This window comes from Eumetopias jubatus, unplaced genomic scaffold, assembly GCF_037043125.1.
Source record: "Eumetopias jubatus isolate StellerSeaLion01/CBP00866 unplaced genomic scaffold, mEumJub1_p1.0 scaffold_2, whole genome shotgun sequence".
Taxonomy (NCBI): Eukaryota; Metazoa; Chordata; class Mammalia; order Carnivora; family Otariidae; genus Eumetopias; species Eumetopias jubatus.
The window spans coordinates 44,001,158-44,022,248 of NW_028274808.1; the positions used below are offsets into that span (position 1 = coordinate 44,001,158).

The 21,091-nt window shown below is 54.3% G+C and overlaps 1 protein-coding gene across 2 annotated transcripts in view; it reads left to right on the top strand.

Moving 5' to 3' along the window:
• Nucleotides 1-914: 914 nt before the first annotated feature.
• The window catches only part of BMP1 (bone morphogenetic protein 1), a 42,194-nt gene continuing 22,017 nt past the window's right edge, over nucleotides 915-21,091 (top strand). For both annotated transcript variants that reach the window (XM_028114387.2, XM_028114390.2), the window contains exons 1-8: nucleotides 915-1,068; nucleotides 8,097-8,210; nucleotides 10,517-10,681; nucleotides 10,870-10,987; nucleotides 11,297-11,475; nucleotides 12,241-12,346; nucleotides 13,806-13,930; nucleotides 14,506-14,621. In XM_028114387.2, coding sequence (XP_027970188.1) covers nucleotides 915-1,068; nucleotides 8,097-8,210; nucleotides 10,517-10,681; nucleotides 10,870-10,987; nucleotides 11,297-11,475; nucleotides 12,241-12,346; nucleotides 13,806-13,930; nucleotides 14,506-14,621 — 1,077 coding nt within the window. The remainder of the gene's footprint in view (nucleotides 1,069-8,096; nucleotides 8,211-10,516; nucleotides 10,682-10,869; nucleotides 10,988-11,296; nucleotides 11,476-12,240; nucleotides 12,347-13,805; nucleotides 13,931-14,505; nucleotides 14,622-21,091) is intronic.

Genomic DNA, 21,091 nt, shown 5'->3' on the forward strand with positions numbered 1-21,091 from the left:
TTCCCCTCCCCCCCCCCGTCAGGGCGTGATGGGGGACAGGGGGCAGTGGCGAGGGGACTGGGCAATCCACAGGCTTTAGGCGCCCTCCAGTGGTGTCTCCTGAGGGAGGACGAGAGACAGAGACAGCCAGAGACCGACAGAACTAGAGAGACAGGGATCGCGATGGGCGAGGGTCCGAGAAAAGCTGAGACCGAGCGACCGAGAGACGCAGGCAGAGAAACGCAGAGACCGGGGGCGGAGGCGGGCAGAAGCAGCGGAGCGACCTGACAGCGTGTCCCGCTGCCCCGGACGGGGCTCGGGCCCGGCGCCCGCGGGACGAGCCGCCGCTAGAGGGCACCTCGCGGGAGCGGCCGTCGGCCGGGCACCTCGGGGCCCGGCGCCCCATCCCCGGCCCCGCCGGCCCGCGCCCCGGGCCGCCCGAGCCCCCTCCCGGGGCGGGCCTGCTCCCGGCGGTCCCCGCCCCCCGCTGGCGCGCCGCCCTGCCCGGCCGTGCGCTGTCCCGGACCCGAGGGGGGCCGAGCTCCGGGCGAAAACCCGCCCTCCAGCGAGCTCATTTCCCTAAAAGGGGGGGGTGAGGGAGGGAGGAGAGAAGGAAAGAGGAAAAGAAGGGAAGGGAGCGGAGAAGGCTGGAGGCGCAGGGAGAGGGCCGAGGAGCCGGGCCGGAGAGGGGGCGGGAGACAGGAAGGAGGGGGGCGAGGACAGGGAAGAGGGAGAGGTAGGGACGCGCGAGGGGGGGCAGCGCGGGGAGGGAGCGCGAGGGCGAGCGGAGGGGAGCGCCCTCCCCTCGCCGCCAGTCCTCCGCTTCCCCTCTCGCCGGCTCCCGCGTCCGGGCGCAATCCGCCGCCGCCGCCGCCACCGCCGCCACCACCGCCGCCACCGCCGCCACCGCGCCCGCCGCCGCCGCGCCCTCCAGCATGCCCGGCGTGGCCCGCCTGCCGCTGCCGCTGCTGCTCTGGCTGCTGCTGCTGCCGCGCCCGGGCCGGCCGCTGGACTTGGCCGACTACACCTATGACCTGGGGGAGGAGGACGACTCGGAGCCCGTCGGCTACAAAGACCCCTGCAAGGCGGGTAGGCGCCCCCCATCCAGCCGACCGGCCGGGGCGCCGGGGCGCCGGGGGCCGGGGCGCGGGCGGGCCCGGCGGGGAGGCGCGGGCTGCTGAGGGTTTGGGGTTGGGGGAGGACAGTCCAGTGTGGGAAGCCGGGAGCTGCCTGGTTGGCAATGCAGTGGGGAACAAAAGAAAGAGGGAGAGAGGGAGGGGGAAGTTTGGGGGACTTTTAGGACTGAAGTTGTGCTGCTATTTGTGGAAGCTGCTGCCGCTGCCCTCTCTTCTCAGACGATTCCTGGGGCAAACTCTTTGGGTCCAGGGAGAAACCTGCGGCCAAGGAGGCTTTTCCTCCTGCAGGAAACTTTTCTGGCCAAACTCCCGTGTGTGTGTGTGTGTGTGTGTGTGTGTGTGTGTGTGTGTGTGTGTGTGCGTGCACTTTTCCCTTGTCCCCCATCTCGGGCTCCAGGACGTTGCGGTTTTCCAGCCTGTCTGGGCTGCCCCCAGGCTGCACATCTGTCTGCCCAGGGGGTGCGGGAGGCCTGCATCTCCAAGGAGCAAGTCTCCTGAGGCCCCCACCCAGCCCAAGTGAAAGAAGAAAGTTTTTCAAGGGATCCTCTGATGTCATGCTCCCTGGGTGTCCCATGGTCCCCCCCACCAGACACAGCGGCCTGCTGGGACAGAGGAGACAGCTGTCAAAGTTAGAGAAGCCAGCCAGGGAGGGGGGATTCCCTCTGCCCTTAGATGTCAGAAGTACCTAGCAAGGCCAAGTTGGGGTGGAAAGGGGAAAAACACAGAGAACTCAAATACTGTGTATCAGCTCTCTTAGTCCACAGACACTAGAGGCTAATTAGCTGAGGTCAGGGCCCCGGAGTGTATGTTTGTGTGTGTGTGTGTGTGTGTGTTCTTTGTCCATGAAGACCCCATGTAACCCCTTCACTCCTGCTGGGCCCAGAGGGGTCTTGCCCCTGGAGTGACCAGATGGCCAGGCACTCAGGCCATTTGCCTAATCAGATGACCCTGAACAGGCTGCCTGGGACAAGAGAACATACAGGCCATAAGATATCATCAGAATCTTTCCTCAACTTCCTGCCTCTGATTTCAGCCTGTCTCCAAATAACCAGGGCCAGGGGTAATGCCCCGGTTCCTAGAGTTCTAGGAGTGCCTGTATGTGGCATAAGGGTTTGGGTCCCTCTAGTCCTGACTCTGGGCTCCCTGCTTTGGGTGAATGGATCACATACAGCAAGCTACAGAAGAGGTAGACCCTTCTTCCAGTGGGAGGAGCAGAAGCCAAATCTCGGCCTTTCACCACCCTTGCTGGGCTGTGGGTAAACCAGACGTTAGCCATCATCTTTCTCCCTGGGCTTGGAGTGGGCATGAGGCTAAGCAGATGGAGCTTGGGCTTTGGAGGCAGGCCGACCTAAGCTGTCAATCCTGGACCCACAACTCATTAGCTCTACTGCCTGGGGAATGTTAATTATCATCTCTGAACTTTGCTTTTCTCACCTGTAAAATGGAACTGATAATATGTCTCTCTGTAGAGTTGATGGCAAGGATTAAATATGAGAACATATATAAAACACTTATTAGAGATTAACACACAGTAAGCACTTAATAAATGTTTGCTGCCTACTCCCCTGTTTCCTGTGCCTCACACTCTCACTTCATTTTTTTCTGAGGGAATGGGCTGGGTTTGCTGGAAAAGGGAGTGTCTCCCTGTCCCTGTCCTTGTGTCACTTATTCATTCAGCTGATCTACATGGACTGAATGCTAATAATATGTGCCAGGCCCTGGGCTTGATGTTGGGGGAGATACAGAAAAGTGTAAGACATGGCCCCTGCCCTCAAAGGGCTTCCAGTCTGGGAGGGACATAAGACGCGTGGGGATGTAACCAACCGCACCAACCAAGATGCGTTCTGTGCCACCTTGGGAAGAAAGGGCTTAAAGGCTCAAGGAGCCCCTTACCCCTCTGCAGCCTGGCGGTGGCGGTGGCAGAGAACCAGGGCTCACGGCAGGCTGGGAAGGTTTGGGGGTTCGTCATGGAGGAGGGAAGGCCTTGAAGAATGGGTAGGAAGTCAATCTGATGTATTTCACTCCTGGAGGGATTTGGAGTGATTTTCGGAGGAGGCGGCAGGAGGCTGAGGCTCTATCCCCAGTCTCAGATTTCATGCTAGGGTGGGGCTGGCTGAGTTGGAACTTCAAACAAGGGCTCTGGGGAAGCCTCTGCCCCAGGGTGAAGTGAGGCTGGTGGGGAGCTGGGCCAGGCCTGGGGGTGGCCGAGAGGACCCGAGAGCCTGATGAGGCCAAGAGTCAGGGTCAGATCAGGCCTCCCTCCTGGGGGTGACTGCTGCAGCCTTGCCTACCTTCACCCTGACTCCCTAAGACCCCACGCCAACAGCCTCACGCCTTGCGTCCCTAGGCTCTTCTCTCTGTTTGTGTTGCTGTGCCCTCTTGCCTCCTCTGAGCCCTGCCATCCAGGTGCTAAACGTGATGGTGGCAGGAACACCTGGCTTTGCCTCCTTTGGATGCCCCTGATCTGCCTGCTTACCTCTGCTCCTTTCACCCTTTCCAACTCTCTCCTCCTCTCCTCCTTGCACACAGAGGACCAAGAATGAAAGTCCTGTTGAATCCCCTGGCTCACCTTTCAGGATTACCAGGCCCCTTCATTTGAGTTTATCTCCTGCACTTACTGTCAGAGGTAGGGCAAAATTGAGGGCAGTAAGGCAAAACTGAGACCCCTGATACCCTGGAGAGTTTCCTGGATCTTCTAGGCAACACTAGAACAATAGGCGGGAAGCAGAGTTGTTCTATGTGTGTGCCGAGAGCTGGTTCCACCAAGCTCATGCTCTGGTGTGCAGGCTCTCACGTTCACATATGAGCTCTCTCTGTCTCTCTCTCTCTCCTTCTCTCCCCCTTGCCCAGGGAGATTGCGAATCAGCCCTGATTTCTTATATGTTAGGATGCCAAACCATCAAGGGGGATCTTCCCTGAGATTCCCAGCTCTTGGCAGTGAGCCTCGGGGCTCTGGGAGAGATGTGGGAGGCAGGAATGGGGACAAAGCTGCTCCCAGAGGCAGAGAAGCACCTGGGGAGTGCCCTTGAGCCAGTGAGGACCTTACTTCGGCCCTAGCTGGCAGCTCAGAGGTTTGCTTGCTCTGTCTGAGAAGATGAGTTGGGCTAGTAGCTCACCAACCCTCATCACTGTCCCCACCCCAGAAGCATCGTGGCCCAGGTTTGGACTTCAAGGGGCCTCAGCCACAAGTTCTGGAGGTTGAGAAGTGATCCATTCTCTTGCCAGACCACATTCCCCCTCCAGACACTCTGAATGAGTCATCCACCCACCTATGCCCCTGCTCCCTGAGTCACCTTCTCTTTTAGGTGCCCCAAGGGAGGAGGAAAAGACTTAGAATCTCCCTGGGCTCCAGATGGAGGGGGACCAATGGGACTCCCCAGGAAGAAGGAACTCTCAAGAATTCTAGTTTCTCCAGAAGATATTGGGGGAGGATTGGGAGGGAGAATGTGTCGCTCAGCCCACTAAGGGCCTCCTGAGGATATCCAGGGGAGTCAGCTGATCTCTCTGTCTCTCTGTCGCTCTCTCCACGCCCCCCATTCATTTCTAAGGGTGCCCTTCACCTTTGGGGGGTATAGCCTGTGAAATGTGTATATGCAATAATTTGTGTTTGAATACACTAGGGCTTGCACAGGGAAATAGTCAAGGGAGTGCTTGGGCACATTTGTGGGTATACCCCTGCTTTAAGGGCAAGTCCAGCAAACTGTGCATGTGGGTACTCCTGAGTGCACGTCAGGGTGTGCGCAAAATGTGCACCTGTGTAGCAGCGTACAGCTGTGATTAAGTACATGCCCATGTCTGTGGGAGCTTGAGTATGTTCTCCCCCAGCTAGAAGCTTGCATTTGTGTGATGGGACATGCGTATGCCCTGTACACATGGCACTGGGGCACCACCACACCAGCGAGCTCCTCACCCTCTCCCCAGACAGGGATGCCTTGCCATGCCCCAGGGGACGAGACTCGAGCCAAGAGGCCTACCTAGAGGATGGGCACACAAAGTCCACCTTACTCTTTCTTTCCTCTCCTGCCCCCAGCCTGACTATGGAGTGGCCACGAGTGCTCCCGGCTGGTTTACAGCCAGAAAACAAAACAAACTTTTGATCCTGTGTTGAAAACAACTACTACCCTGACCCTGACCCCAGGACTTCCTTCCGGCTAAGGGGGGTTGTCCTGGACTCTCCAGCATCTAGATTCCCTAGCTTCCCCATGGGGGAATCCTAAATGGGCAGGGCCTTCAGGCTCAACTCCTGGCCAGAAGGCTCCCCTGCCCACCCCACGTCTCCCCACCCCCACTCTGTTCCCACACATTCTTCAGCCATGACATCCCCACCACAGGACGCCCGCTCGGCAGAAGAGCTCTGTGGCCATCCTAGGGCCTGTCCCGCCTTCCACTTGCCCTGCCCCCCACACTGTCCTGGTCTCACAGGCCAGCACGATTCCGTGGCCTCTGTACTTGGAATTCGAGGTTCTGCTTCTGAGCACTCTGGGGCTTCACTCAGTCAAGAGGCTAATGGGGGTGAACCGATATGCCCTTGGAAAGTGGAGAGCTGATCTTGAGCTTATGGGGCTGTTTTGGGGGTAAGATTAACAGTGACCATTTAGTGGGTGCTTACCGTGTTCCAGGCTCTGTGCTAGGTGCTTTGTTTACATGCCTTATTTCATGCAGTCATCCTGGGAGACAGATTCTATCGTTAGCTCCTTTTTATGTAGGAGAAAATTGAGGTTTAGAAGAGTTTATGTGACTTGTCAGCTAATAGGAGCCAAGCTGGGATTCAAAGACAGGTCTGTCTGCCTACAAAGACTTTGCTTTTTGCTGCCATGTCCAAAGACGAGTCTAAATGTCCAGCCACGTGTGTGGATGATGGTGCCTGTGGGTGTGGACACGTGAGCCCAGAGGTGCCAGTGTCTGTGCAGAGGTGCAAAGTGTGTCAAGGTATGAGGGTATTCGTGTGGCATGTGTGTGCCTGTGTGAATGTTGGCATTATCTTCTCGGAGTGTACCTCTCATCCCACGACCTTTGCGTGTCAGCTAAGAAATGTCTCCCGCTGCCATCCAATCAATTGCTGAGCCAAGTCCCCCGACGGTGACCTTTTTTGGAAAAAAAATCTTTCTCATGTGGTGGAAGAGATTCTGGGCCACTTACCAGCTGGTGACCTTGGGCAAGTCATTTCCTTCTTAGGCCCAAGTGTTCTGATCTCTGAAGTCAGGGAGGTGGGCTGGAATCCAGCCACGAGGTTATCTCTCGAAGAGTTTGTAATTGCACACTCGTAGGCAAATGCACAGGGGGAGCATGATTTAATGGGCCCTGAGTGGGCCAGGATTAAATGAATTCATTAATGTGAAAGCACTTTGTCGCCTGGGAAGGTGTAGTAGCCAGTAATGGTAGCCGTTACTGGCTTAATGGGTTCAGAGCTTGCAGTTAGTCTGTGTGCGTTGGAGCCTGTGCATGTGTGTTTTTTAGAATTGTCTGTGACGGTGCATTTTGTGTGTGTGTGAATGTGTGTCTGCATGAGTGTCTATTTTTGTGTATGGGTATTTACGATATGGGTTCTACAGCCGTAATGCACTTGAATACAACAAGTGCTAGACTGGGAATCAGGAGGCCCATGTTACAAATCCAGCCTCTCCAACGACTAGCAGTGTGGGAGACCATTTCCCTTCCAGGCCTCAGTTTCCATATCTAAAATGGAATGTTGGCCTGGATAACTGCTAGAGGGACTCCCACGTTCTGTCAATCCAGGTCTAGGTTGCATCAGAGTATGTGTCTATGGGCATGTGTCTTTGCAGGCCCAAAGAATATCAATGTGATATTTGACTTGAACAAACATTCTGGAGTGCCTTCCACCTGCAAGGGTGGTGCGGGCGCTGCTTGGGGGGAATGGGAGTGGGGAGTATATCTCTGTGACTTACATAGCTCTGTGTTTGAGGGCACGGCTGTGGATGTCACCATGTGCCTGATTCTGTGTATGATGAAGTGTGTGTGTGTGTGTGTGTGTGTGTGTGTGTTCACCCAGTGGGCCATCTGGGGCAGAGAAACCTGTGTGCAAGGCCTCAAGGTTAAAACAATTTGTGTAATGCTGCCGCCAGGCCTGTGTAGCACTCAGGATGAGAAGCAGATGTTGCCATGGGTGGAGCTCCACCTCCATCCAGCTCAGCCTCCCGCCTCCCCCAGCCCAGCCCAGTGTGAAGCTCGCTTCTGAGCTCCTTCCAGAGCACTCAGCTCCCCAGCTTCCTCCTGCTCCTGACTTCTCAAAAGGCAGGCGGATTGTTGAGCCCATCTCTCCAAAAACATCTCTCCCCAGATCCAGAAGTCCAAATGGCCTATTCAGGGGGCTCTATGACCCCCCGGCCTTTCTTCCTCCAGAGAAGGGACCCTGAGACTCAGAATAGGAGTCCCCTGAGAACAGTTAAACTTCTTCCTCCTAGCAGGGCAGCTCCATTATGTGTCCTGGTTTCCCTCCTATGCCTCTCGGCTCTGTTCATATTCACATGCTCCCCTCCGTCTTTGAAACAGCATTTGTTGAGTGAATACCACATGCTCAGCGCAGCACCAAGGTTATGGGCCCACAGAGTAGACACTGACCCCCTTCTGCTTTCTTCATAGCACGCATCACCATTCTTGAGTTCAGTGTTTGTTTATTTGTGTATTGTCAAAGGTTAGCTCTACACAAGCAGGGACCTCTTCTATCTTGCTCATCACTCGGCTAGTGCCTGGCCCACAGAAGGTGCTTACTAAGTGTTCAGAGTGATGAGAAGAGTGACATGGCCGTGTCTTCCTCTGGTAGGGGGTGGGTATCAGCTTTGCTGGATTCCCAACTCCAAAGTGAGCACGAGTCTCCCGAGGGATTCTCAAAGCCAGTGCCCCACTGCCTTCTTCCTCAGAAGGCATTTGCCGACTAAAGTTGCTATAGGGGAGCCCCCGGCGTTGGGGCTGCCTGTGCTGGGTAGAAGGATTAACTCCCCCGGCCTCTTCTTTTCTCTCTAGCTGCCTTCCTTGGGGACATCGCCCTGGATGAGGAGGACCTGAGGGCCTTCCAGGCACAGCAGGCTGCAGATCTCAGGCAGCGGGCAACGCACAGGTCTTCCATCAAAACTGCAGGTACACTGGGCACAGGCTGGGTCTCCTATGTCCCAGAAATGGGTTCCAGAATTGGAGAAACAAGGAACCTCCCTCTTTCCCAGCCAGGCCCTCTCGGTACAGAGGCTATGAGCTTGAACCCAGCATACTGGCTTGTCTTCCCTTGGGATACCTTTATCCCTTCCCCCAGAGGAACAGCAAGTATAGACAAACCCAGGAGCCAGAATGGACATTCTTTTTGCTTACAGTTTACAAAGGACTTTCAAAAGCATTCTCTAACTTAACTGTCCCCAACCACCTGCAAAGGTAGGTGTCAGGACAACCTCTGCCTTGCAGATACAGAAACTAAGACCCATGGGGGTAACGTGACTTGTTCACGGTCACATAGCTCGTCAGTGGCAGATCTCGGGCAGGAACCCAAGCCTTCTCACTCTAAATCTGAGGCTTTTGGCTCAACATCCCAGTCCCTCCTGGCTTCTCCTCGTGCTCCCACTTTGCAAGCTTTTACGCATCTTTCCAAGCCCATCTCCGGCGCCTCTCTGGTGAAACCTTCCCTGATCATCCCCCCACCATGCCTGTACCTCCATTTGCTCTCTCTCTGCTCTCTGTTGACCATGTTAGTATCTCACTCAGTGAACCATATTTCAATGGTTTTCTTTTTTAATACGTCTATCTTCCCTGCTGGACTCAAAGCTTTTCAAGGTCAGAGATGGGTCCTTCTCATCTCCGAGTGTGGCCCAAGCAGCTAGCAACCCACCTGGACCTTGTGAATGGGTAAGAGAAGAGGAAGAGTCAGGGCACGGGCTGCCTCGTTTCTGTCCAGCCTTGTCAGTGCTCTGGAACGTGGTGCTGCCTCCAGGGAGCTCTCCCATTGCCAGGGACAGGGATTCTCACCCGGAGCCCATTCTGCACGCACTCTGTGCCAAGCCCTTGCCCTGTCTTGCATGAGGGAGGCTCGTGGCTCGGGCAGCCGTGGAGTAAAGGTCACACTAACCCCAGAGAGCAGCTGGCACTGGAGGGGGACGTGGTGGCCTGATAACTAGCAAGGCTTCCTGGGCCTCAGAGGGGACCAGCAGAATGGAGGGGTTGGAGCGCCTGGGCCCGCCACAAGCCCACCAGGTGACTTTGGGCAAATCTTCGGTCTCAGTTTCCTCATCCGTCAAATATACATAGTGACGCTTGCCCAGTGCATCCGAGAGAGCTGCTACGTCACTGGAGAACGTGTATTTGGGAACACTGAAAGACATCAAGTTCCATATGCTCCACAAGGAAGAAGTTTTATTAAGTGAGACGGGACCACATCCTCGTCTCAAGCCCCCTGCAGTCCCTAGGAAATTAGGACACCATGGTTTTCTTTTTCAGTTATGGTCAATTCTCACTATCCGTGGTAGTTATTCTTTTTTTAAATTTTTTTTAAAGATTTTATTTATTTGAGAGAGAGAGAGAGAGAGCACAAGTGGGAGGGGGGAGCGGAGGGAGAGGGAGAAGCAGACTCCCCGCTGAGTGGGGAGCCCGACGCAGGGCTGGATCCCAGGACCCTGGGATCATGACCCAAGCCGAAGGCAGACGCCTAACCAACTGAGCCACTCAGGCGCCCCAATCCATGGTAGTTATGAATAGAGCTATAGGATAACCTTGTTCCATAAAGTCATTGCAAACACTGAATTCACAAATCCGAAGCCATCCATCACTCCTAGGAGAAACACAATGTTCACTTCCTGCTAGCTTCTCATCATATCATTTTCATCAACTGATCAATGTGTGACCCTGTCTTACGTGTGTTTCTGTTTAAAGACCCCTGATTTAATACACAGTTGATTCATTAACATTGAGCCATGGCCAACAGCACTATGACTCATGACTGAACGAAGCTTATGTAACAGACATGTATGTTCTCCATAAGGAACGTCAAATCCTTCTAGCACTCGGGACACCAGACAGCACGGCAATGCTTCAGCACATCAGGGTGGAAGGGAGTCATTTTAAACAGCAAAGTCACCAGCAAAAAGCCCCAAATGCAAAAAAAAATTGGCACTAAATAGACCATGAAAAAGATACTTATTGACAGTACGAGAGCTGAAACAAGAAGGCAGAGTGTCACCTTGTTCCCCCTCAGTTGGGCATGTGGGTGACTCACACTTTTCCCTGCTCTGTGCATGTCAGCAAACAACCATGAGAGAGCTGAGGGTATTGATTTTGGGATTACAAATAACTTTTAGTGAGTGGGGAAATATGGACTCCCCCCAAATGAGGATAGATTATATAATTTGTTTCCTGCGCCACCCCTTCATTCACTTGCTACCAATGTCTTCCTCTTCCAACCCAAGGAAATTCTTCTACCTTCAACTGCCAGAGCACTAGTGGGCAGCTGCAGAGGAGAAGCCGTGGGAGATGGAGAGGCAGGTCCCGGAGCCGGCGGGCAGCAACATCCAGACCAGAGCGTGTGTGGCCCGATGGGGTCATCCCCTTTGTCATTGGGGGAAACTTCACTGGTGCGTGTGATGTTGGGGGGCCAGGGGAGCAGCCTGCATCTGGGCCTGGCCATGGGGCAGCTGGGTCATGTGTTGTGGTAGGAGTGGCACCTTCTGTGTACCTGTCCAACGAGAGGCTGACATCTAGCAATGGGTGGAGATGGGCCCAGCTGGACACTGTGACAACCTGGCCCCCTTCATCCTGGCAGGCAGCCAGAGGGCAGTCTTCCGGCAAGCCATGAGGCACTGGGAGAAGCACACCTGTGTCACCTTCCTGGAGCGCACTGACGAGGACAGCTATATTGTATTCACCTATAGACCCTGCGGGTGAGCAGGGGCCCCTGGGCACTGTACCCTCGGCCACCACCCCAACCCATATTCTGCCCTGGGCACCGCTGCTGCCCCAGCGGGGCCTGACACTGCGTCATCTGTCTCCCTCCCACCCCCTTACCCTGGGACATCTCCCCAGGAGCCGCCCTGATGTGGCTATGACCCCTGCACACAGCCTGGGCATCCCACGCTCAGGCCCCTCCCCCGCGCCTCACTCCCCTGCCCCCCTGGCAGCCTCGCCCGGCCCCTGAGTGGATGCACTCCCCCAGCTCGGGACCGCCCCCCTGAGCTGGCCCCGCCCTCCAGGTGCTGCTCCTACGTGGGTCGCCGTGGCGGGGGCCCACAGGCCATCTCAATTGGCAAGAACTGTGACAAGTTCGGCATCGTTGTCCACGAACTGGGCCATGTCATCGGCTTCTGGCACGAGCACACGCGGCCAGACCGGGACCGCCACGTCTCCATCGTTCGGGAAAACATCCAGCCAGGTAGCACCTTGACCTTGGCGCCTAGCTGTGTGCGGCACCTGCCCCAGCACCCGCTCCAGGGCCTCTGGTGGGGGTGGGAGCTGCTGCCTGGAGCCATCGCTTTTGGTCAGCTCAGTGGGCAGCCCTTGTCCAGGGCCCAGGTTGGTCCAGACCGCGGCCCTGAGACATCGGCTCCCTGCCGGCAGCATCTCTGAGACCCTTGATCAGTTGTAGAGCTGCTTGGCGGGGCTGGGAGAGATCCTGGTCCTGGACACAGAGGCCATCGGGAGCAGCCAGAGCCCAGCTGCCCTGGGGTGGGGGAGAGTCTGGGGGGGAATTGGCACAACCCCCCAAGTCATCTCAGCATTTCTCTTCACTTTTCCCCAGTCTTCTGCCCTCTGCCTGGTCTCTCTTCTAAGGGCTTTTTCTTTCTTGTTTCTCCTGGCTACCTCCCCCCCTCCCTTCCTGCTTCCTTCCTCCCTCCCCAGGCCTCCTCCACACTTCCCTGCTTTCATCTCCCTGTGGTTCTAGAAATGGGTGCTTCCTTTCCATACTCCCTGAGCCTTCCCTCCAGCCAGTCCTCGTTGACCCTGCCCCTGTGCTGGACAGACTCTCTAGAGACCCACCCCTACCCCCAGGCTTCCCTTGGCTGCTCCCTGGACCCTCAGGTAGGGGGGCACCTCTCAAGTGCAGGGAGGACCCCAGTCCCCACCCTGAAAAGGTGGCATTGCACCCCACACAGACCCACCCCTCCCACCCCCCACACCTTTTTCCTGGTCTTCGCAGGGCAGGAGTATAACTTCTTGAAGATGGAGCTCCAGGAGGTGGAGTCCCTGGGGGAGACCTATGATTTTGACAGTATCATGCACTATGCCCGGAACACGTTCTCCAGGTGAGAGATGGGGCCTGGCCTCCTCTGGGGCAGCCCGATCCCGCCCTCTGTAGGCCATTCTCTTTGGGCCTCTCGCTTTGCACTGGGCTGTCCTGCTGGGGCAGTCACCAAGGACAAGAGTGGACTTCTGGGTGGCCGCAGCCTCCAAGCAGAGGACCCGTGGGAACCACCTGCCTTGCTGTCCTCTTCCATGGCGGGTCCATGGCCCGGCCGGGGCTCACAAAGCCTAGTACCGTGTACCCCGAGGGCACCTGGCCCAAGAGGCTGAAAATCCAGCCGCTCTGCCTGCCACACAGATATATGCTGTGGTTCCAGAACTGTATCAGCCCAGTGGAGCTGAGCTTTTCTCTCATCTGTCAGCCAAAAGAGGCATGTTTTTCTAATTGGGGGCATCCTTTCTAATCAGTCTGGCTTTTTGTAACTGGCTAATTTGTACAAAGGCTCCCTCTTACCCTGAACTAGCCTCTCTCCCCTGCTCACAAGCGCACACACACCTACTCCCTTTCCTGGGCCCACATTCCCAGAAATCACAGTCAGAACTCCCAGAGGTAGTGGCCCAGCCTCCGCACCCACAGCTTCTCCTTAGAGTGTGGGAAACGGCCCCTCCCTCCTCTTCCTCAGGCTCCCCTTCCCGGCCTGGCCTTTCCCATGCCTGGCTCTTTCCTCATCCTCTGTCTGCTCTCCTGCTCTGTCCCGCACACAGTGCCCCTCCTCAGTCTCGCCCGCGTCCAGACCTGAGGGAACAGAGACCGAGGAAGGGTGGTGAGGTCATCCCGCCCCCCACGGCCACAGACCTCCCCTGGACATTTCCCACCACATCCTACTCTGCCCCCTGCCGAGTTCCACCCAGCTGGGTGTGAGTCAGGGGCCCTGGGGAGGTGGAGGGCCGCCTGCTTCCCTTCGCCCTGCTCCTCCCAGATGGCAACACCCAGGACTTAGCAGGCAGGAACTCGGGGGGACAGGAGGCACTGATGGATCGGGAGTTGCGGGGCTGTCCCCAGGGTCTGGTCCGGCCACGCTGGAACTTGTTGAGACCAGCCTGTGGTAGGATACGCATTGGCCCTGGCAGTCCTAGGAGAGGTTCAGCATGAGGGGCCGCGGAAGCAGGGGCTGGGAGAGGCTGGACCCATGATCGCTAGGGGCCTGAAGCTCTTCTGAGGCTGGGGACTGGACCCAGACTGAGCCGGGGCACCGGGAGGTCCCCGGGGCATGCGGACCCTGCATCCCTGACTTCCCAGAGTATTCCTGGGGTTCCCCCAGGCTCCAGTCGTGTGGCTGCCACGGAGCAGGGTGGCTGCTGGTCAGTGGGCAGCATAATGACAGGGTGAGATCTCTCCACCCGTCCCTGACCCTACGGAGGAATGTCTGGGCTCTGGCAGGGTCGTGACCTTGGGTGCACACAGGCACGCCACCCCTCCTTCCATCAGACTCTCACCCAGGTCGGGCTTTTCCTCCTCAGGGGCATCTTCCTGGACACCATTGTTCCCAAGTACGAGGTCAATGGGGTGAAACCTCCCATCGGTCAAAGGACCCGGCTCAGCAAGGGGGACATCGCCCAGGCCCGCAAGCTCTACAAATGCCCAGGTCGGGGCAGGGAGGGACGGGCCAGGGAGGGGTGGAGGACAGAGCCTGAAGCAGCCAGTGGGCCAGGGCCTGGGGCTGAGGAGGTTAAAGCTGGGAGTCTTAGAGAAGGCCAGAGGCTGCCTGGTGTTGGGGGTGGGGGCACCCAGGCAGGGACACTGTTCAAGTTAAGGAACCAAACTGGGGCTGGGATTGGGTGGTGGTGAGATGTTGAGCCCCACACCTTCCAGGCGTCTGGGAGAAGAGGGCAGCAGGAGCTGGAAAGAGGGCTGGCAGAGCAGTTCTCAGGGAGTGAGGTAGAGTGAGGCCTGCAGAAGGAGCTTGACCTTAACTCTGGAAACCATGTTGCCTTGACAACAGCGCATCCTGTAGCACTAGGCTGAAGAGGTCAGAGGTGTGAGCTTATATGTGAGGAGCAGGGAGGGCATCTTAAAGGGACAGGACCATCCTGGACTCCCTCCCCTCCTCAGCCGTTCTTCTCGCCCCCAAAGGATGCAAGAGTTCTGGGCGGGGAGCCAGAAGGCTGGGGGGATTGGGCATCTGCAGCCAGCAGTTCAGTCATTTCCTTTCCTTGACAGCCTGCGGAGAGACCCTACAAGACAGCACAGGCAACTTCTCCTCCCCTGAGTACCCCAATGGCTACTCCGCCCACATGCACTGCGTATGGCGCATCTCAGTCACACCTGGGGAGAAGGTAACTGAGCGTCCCCTCCTCTGCCAGGATCCCAGAGTAGGAGAGCATAGTCGGTTGTGGCTGTGAATGACCCACCTGGGAAACGTAGACCCATTCACCCCATAAGAAATGGAGCACTGCCTCAAGGAGGGGCTTCTAGCAATCATTGTAAATAAAGGTTGACTCGCAGAGAGCACTTGCTACACGAGAGGCACTTTTCCAAGCGCTTGTCAGGTTCACCCACAGGGTTTTCGTGTGGAATCTGGACCTCTCACCCACCCCTGTACTTTCCATGTCCTTCCATGCATTTTGATTGTTTCCAGGAGTCAGCTTTAAGACTTTATTTCCCTTGATTGGAACATGGCACTTAATGTACTAGTGCAGTCTCGAGCCCAACTAGGTTTTATTCCTGGTCATGTCGTTCAGTCCAACAGCTCTCAAGACCATTTGGAATCCGAGTCCACCATTTTGCAGGTGGCCGTCCCTTTTACTATGTCCCGAGCTCTTGATAAGCATATCTTCTGGGTCTTTGGAACCTGGTCTTTGATAGAAACATTGAACAGGACACGAATCAAAGCAGATCCAAGATCCCTTTCTGAGCTGACATGGTTCATCTGCAGACTTTGGGCAGAGTTATTCCACTGGCTGAGACACCACTTAATGTCACTACCACGACCTTGTTGACTGGGAAGTGAGCTTCTCAGACCATGCCTTTGTCATCTTGATAAATGCTGAATATGTAGACGGACTGCCTTACCAAATCAAATCTACTGTTCCACCAGTTGGGAAAGTGCCTTTTTAAAAAAGGAAATGACATTTGTCTGATATGCTTTGTTTCAAGTGAACCTGAACTGGTTCCTCGTAATCAAGTGTCTCCTTTCTAAATGGCGGCAGACTGTTTAATTGGGCATTGACATTCAACTCAGTGGTTTGCGATTCCCAGAATTCACTCCAAACCCTCCTTCCAACACACGCATGCGTGCGCGCACACACACCCCTTTTGAAAATTGGCAAAGCTTTTGTTCCGAGTTCTCAAGATTATAGACACTGATCACATCTGTAAGTTATTTGAGTGTCCTCTGATGTCATTTTTGAGCCTAGAGGCAAAAGCCAGTTTAAAGAGGTGTTCACTGACTCTCCTCCATTGTGATTCGGTTTCCATTTCCTTTCCAAACTGTGCTTATTTTATTTTTTGCAATTTAAAGATCATTCTTATTTGTGCTAGACTTCTATTGAGGGTTGAGTAATTCCATCACCTCTCTCAGTTAACATTCTGTCATCTTCCCTCAAAAGTGAACCCATCCCCTCTTTGTTCTTTTTTTTTTTTATTATTATTCTGAATTGAACTTAACAATTGCTGTCCTTTTGCTGCCTTGTTCTGACCATGCCCTGGCTTCCTTTATCCTTCTGCCAAAGGTCTCTGCTGCTGCAGCCTTTGGAGATCTCACAGCAGATAACAATAAAAACGACTAACGATTATTGAGCGCATTATCAGCCAGGCATGTGTTAAATTCTTTATGTGTTATGTCTTGTAATTAATACAATGACATTCTGGGCTGGTGCTAATGTTATCCCCATTTTGCATACGAGAGAGCAAACTTGGAAAAATTAAGTAACTTGCCCAAGAAACTGGATTATGACACAAAAATCCATGATTGCAATACTGTGTATTCTAAAGCCCTGTCCCATATCAACAGTTGCTAAAGCACCCTTCCACAGACCACTGTGCCCACTACTCGCCCAGCACAGGCGGCCAGAAAGAGGCACGAGATAGTCCTGGCCCCAAGGAGCATAGAGTAGGGTAGAGCGTTGCCGTCTTTCCTCTTCAGAAGATTTGCTCAGTCAGCAGGGATCGGTCTCCTTCTCTGTTGTTCTGACCTGGAACGGGCTGGCCCTGGTCTCTAGTAGACACATGGCCGGGCCCCAGGCGCCTCCCTGTGCCTTGGGCCTGTTCCCTCCACAACTCCCAGGAGGCTCCCCACCGGGGAGAGAAGAAGGCTACAGAGAAAAATTCCAGATTCATCAGTGCGTGGTTGCAGAGAGAGAAAAAGTTAGACTCACTCACGGTCCTGGATGCAATTGTAGAGTTGTAAGTGAGCCAGAGATGGGCCCCCCGGGGGACAGGAGCCCTTTAAGGGCTCATGGAGGCTGGGGAGCCGGGGAGGATGGCGTTGGGACATCACAGCCGCCATTCTTCGCTGTGCACCCATTAGGTGCCAGGCAGAGTAGTAGACATCTCGTGCGCACGACCTCGTTATTCCTCCCATCAGTTTTGTGGCGCAGGGGCAGTCGTCCCTTCTGTATAGACGAAGGAGTCGGGGCTCAGCAGGCGAGCGTAACTCTGCCCAAGTTTACACAGCCAATCGTGGTGGAACCAGCATTGGGGTTCCAGGACTGCCCGACTCCAAAGTCTACGCTCTTTCAACAGTCATCCTGGAGTAAACCCGCCTGCATTCGGGTGTGGACTTTGATGTCTCTTCTGTGCTGAGAGGTTGTTTTGCCTCGCTCTCCACTTCTCTGATTATTGCCAGAAGTGCAAGTGATGTGTAAATTTTATCTTACACGGTTATGCAAGTCAGGGAGATGTCAGACAAGAAAGAGCCACTTGGGAAGGTTTCTTTTAGGACCCCCAAGTCTCTGCACTGCACGTCATTAGCAGCTGCCCCAAAGAGGACTTACAGTGTTTCCCAAGCCACGAACCAGCCCCTGATGAGCAGGAAAGTGGTTTCAGGAGATCATGGCCTATTGTTGCAGGGGAGCCAAGAAGATAAGAACTGAAGATGTCTTTTGGATTTGGCAGTGTCCACCCTCATTCCCATCCCTGCCTGTGATAGCCTGCCTATTCTTCAAGTTCCAACCCAAATCCCGCCTCCCCTGTAATGCCTTCCCTGACCCCCACCCCCGTCCCCCAGCTGGGCAGAGATGAGCCCTCCCTCCTCTGCAAGGCCTGTGCTGGACCCTCCCCTGAGTGCCTGCTTCCCCGTGCTGAAGGGTGTGGGTGGTGGGAGGGTGAAGGGAAAGCTGACCCTCATTCTTTGAGCAGCTGTGAGGCCAAATTGAGCGGCAGGCCTGGGGAGGCCACATGGAGTGGTGGCTCAGGGTGTGAGTTTAACAGCCAGAGTGCCTGGGTCTGACTCAGGTCTGCCGTGCTGTTTACTGGATGTATGATCTCGGGGAAGTTGCTTAACCGCTCTGTGCCTCCGTCTCCCCATTTGTAACGTGGGCCTGGTGGTAATGCCTCCCTCATGGGGCTGATGATACGAGGATTAGACAAGTTAATGTACGTGAAGTGGTTAGAGCAGCGCTAGCACGTGGTGGGAGCTCCATCAAGGCTAGCTGTTATTATCATTCTGTAGTCTTAATCTATTGACGGAGCAATCCCTGGTCAACCTCCCTGCGTTCCCCCATCCGCCATCCGCCTCCTGCTACTTCCAGATTCTGGAATAAACCGTTCCAGATTTCAAAATCTTAAGCAAACTCAGCTCCAGTAGTGCAACTAACTTTTTTGAAGTGGCATACACTGTAGTGTATGTATGTGGTATATATGTGTGGCATGTATGTCTGCTGTCCGTGTGACTCACACATGTGCCCGTGTTATAAACCTTACGTATATTAACTCCCTGAGTCCTTTGAGGTAGGTACTATTACCATTGTCATCTTACAAGTAAGGAAATGGGGGCACAGAGGTGTGAAATGATGAGCCTCAGGTGGTCCAGCAAAGGCAGACGGAAGCCAGGCTGTGGGTCCCCAAGAGTCGACATATTGTCCCAATCTCTCCCTGACGGCAGCCAACAAATGTGAGGGGTACTTCCCATATGCGGGGTGCACTTGGAGACTCCGCACTCTCTATCCCATTTAACCCCGCAGCGCCTTAGAATCGCCCCCATATTTGAGGCACAAAGAAATCAAGCCACAGGCCCAGAGTCACCAGCCAGGAAGTGGTAGAGCCGGCCAGGTTTTCTTTGGCAAAGGGTGGTGGCCCTGCCACCAGAGCACAGCTGTTTCCACATGACAGAAGTTGTTACAACGCTTAATTAGACATCTCTGGTCTCAATATAGCCACGGCTGTGCCTCCCTGGAGGATGCCCCTAACCGCCAGAGCAGGTCTCTTCCTTCTGAGTGAGGTGACCACTGGTTCCTCCTGCCCCGTTGGAGGTCTCGAGTGGGCCCTTTGGGGTTGCGCCGGCTGGGTGTGGTCTCTTCAGAGGGTGTGAATTCATCCGCCCGGGACAGAGCCAGAGTTGTTTCCGAGGATGAAGGGAAAGTTGCTGCTGTTCTCAGCACAGCTGCTGAGCAAGTTGATGGGCAGCCCCGGGGAGGCCACATGGAATAGTGGTGAAGGGCATAAGTTGAGGAACCAGAGTGTCCTCCCTGGGCCCTCTGCCTTCCTTCTTCCGTCCAGCAACTCCTTGAAAGATAGTTTTGTTGTTCGTCAGCTACAAGGATAACATATCCATGTTGTAAGAATTTTGAAAAATAGAGGCATTCATAAGGTAAAAAATGAATATTTTCCCCTGGATCCTCCTCCAAATCCCACTCTTCAGAGGTGACTAGGCATGAGTAACACTTGCCATGTCCTTCCAGACCCTTCCAAGAATGTGTGTGTGCATGTGTGTGGATATGTGGTCTTAGGTTACTTGCCTTTCACTCAGCAGTTAATTGTGGTCAGGGTTCCATGTCCACAAATCAAGTTCTACCTCAGACATGTTCATGGCTGCTTAGCATGCTGTCATCCCCTTTTCACTGCTTGGCCATCTCCTGCAGGTCTCCACTGATGGATGTTTCATTTAAGTTTTTCCTAAGTTTTTAGTATTACCAAAATCACTACAATAAATATCTCAAGACTTAGATCATTACACACTTGGGCAAGTATATCTGTAAAATAGATTCCTGAAAGCAAAATTCTAATCAAGAAATATTTATGAAGCAACTGCTACATGCCATGCACCAAAGATTCCGTAGTGAATTAAACAAAATTCCTGTCCTCATAGGGTTTACATTTTGGCAGGGTTGGGGGACGGACAAGCAAATAAAAAGTAAACGCAGTAGGTTAGATGGTGATAAATGTCACGAAGGAAATCAGCAGTAGGAGATAAAGGAGTGAAGTGGGGGTTACTGTTCCATGTGGGAAGGCCTCATTCTCATCAGATGAGTTGGAGTAGAAATAGACAGGAAATGAGGGAACACTTTGGGCAGATAGCTGGGAAGAGCTTCTAGGCAGCAAGTGCAAAGGCCCTGAGGCAGGAGCAGGCTTGGTGTGTTTGAGGACCAGCAAGGCCAATGTGGCCAGAGCCAAGTAAGCAAGGAGGAGATCGGTAGGAGATGGGGTCAAAGAGATGGGTTAGACCACAAATGACCTTAGAGGACATGGTGAAGACTTTGGATTTTACTCTGAGTAACAAGCATTAAAGGATTTTGAGCAGTGGGGAATTAAGATCCGGTTACATTGTGAAAGGTCTGCTGTGGTGAGAGGTAGGATCAAGAGTAGGGACTATTGAACTAATCTTGAGAAAAGATGATGGCAGGACCAGGACTGAGAGTCAAGAAGGGGAACAGGTGGTTTGAGGAGAGAAGGGGAGGATTTAAAAGGTGTGCCTGGCAGCACGAAGGGCCCAGTCGGTCTCACATTTCAAGTGAGACAGTCAACGGGCCTGTATTTTCTCTAGCCACAACATTTGACCATCCAGGAAGAGGCACCGAGTAGGTAGAAAGTCGGATTTAACCAGGGATGCAGTTTTCAGGAAGAGGAGCGAGAGAGTTGAGGTCCTATGTAAGGAGCTGATGATAAAGCTAGACCATGGATTTGCTTTGAAGTGAGATGACTGCCCCGGGCCTTTGCCACTTCCTCTGTGTCCTACTTTGGGCATTTTCTAGAAAGATGAAATATTGGGCACACTGTCTGTCTCCAGAGCAAGAGCCAGAACAGATTTTCAATGTCAGTTTTTCAAAATATGAGGACTTTTATCTTAACAATAACAATAGCTCTCAATGATGACTAATAATAATCATCAAGAGTAACATAGTGCACTTTTCAAAACACAGTCTTACTCGATTACATCTCAGAGTACCACAATTAAGAAACACTTCCCCAAACGCAAACACCTTTCAGCCCACGTACGAATCAAAAGAAAAGAAGCAGGATGGGCTGTGGATTCCAAGCTAGGCAAGGAGAGATGTGAGTACATGAAGGTAAAATGCAGGAAAACCCTGTAGGCTCAGGTTGACGGTCATGGTGAATTGGAAGGTTGTTGGACTCCCGTCGAGAGCGGTGGGGCAGGAGAGATGGGGGCCCGTGGTTGGACAGTGGGGTCCTTGAACCTGAGATTATGTGGGGGTGGGGGGGCGGTGCACAGTTAGTGGTGATAACAAGGTCTAGGGCACGATGTGCTGGGTGTGGTGGAGAAGAGGTAGAGAGAGGAGGTCATGGCGGAGAGGCCAGGAAACGGGAAGGGTCGTCTGGGTGGATGTGGAAATCACTGAACGTTCTGCAG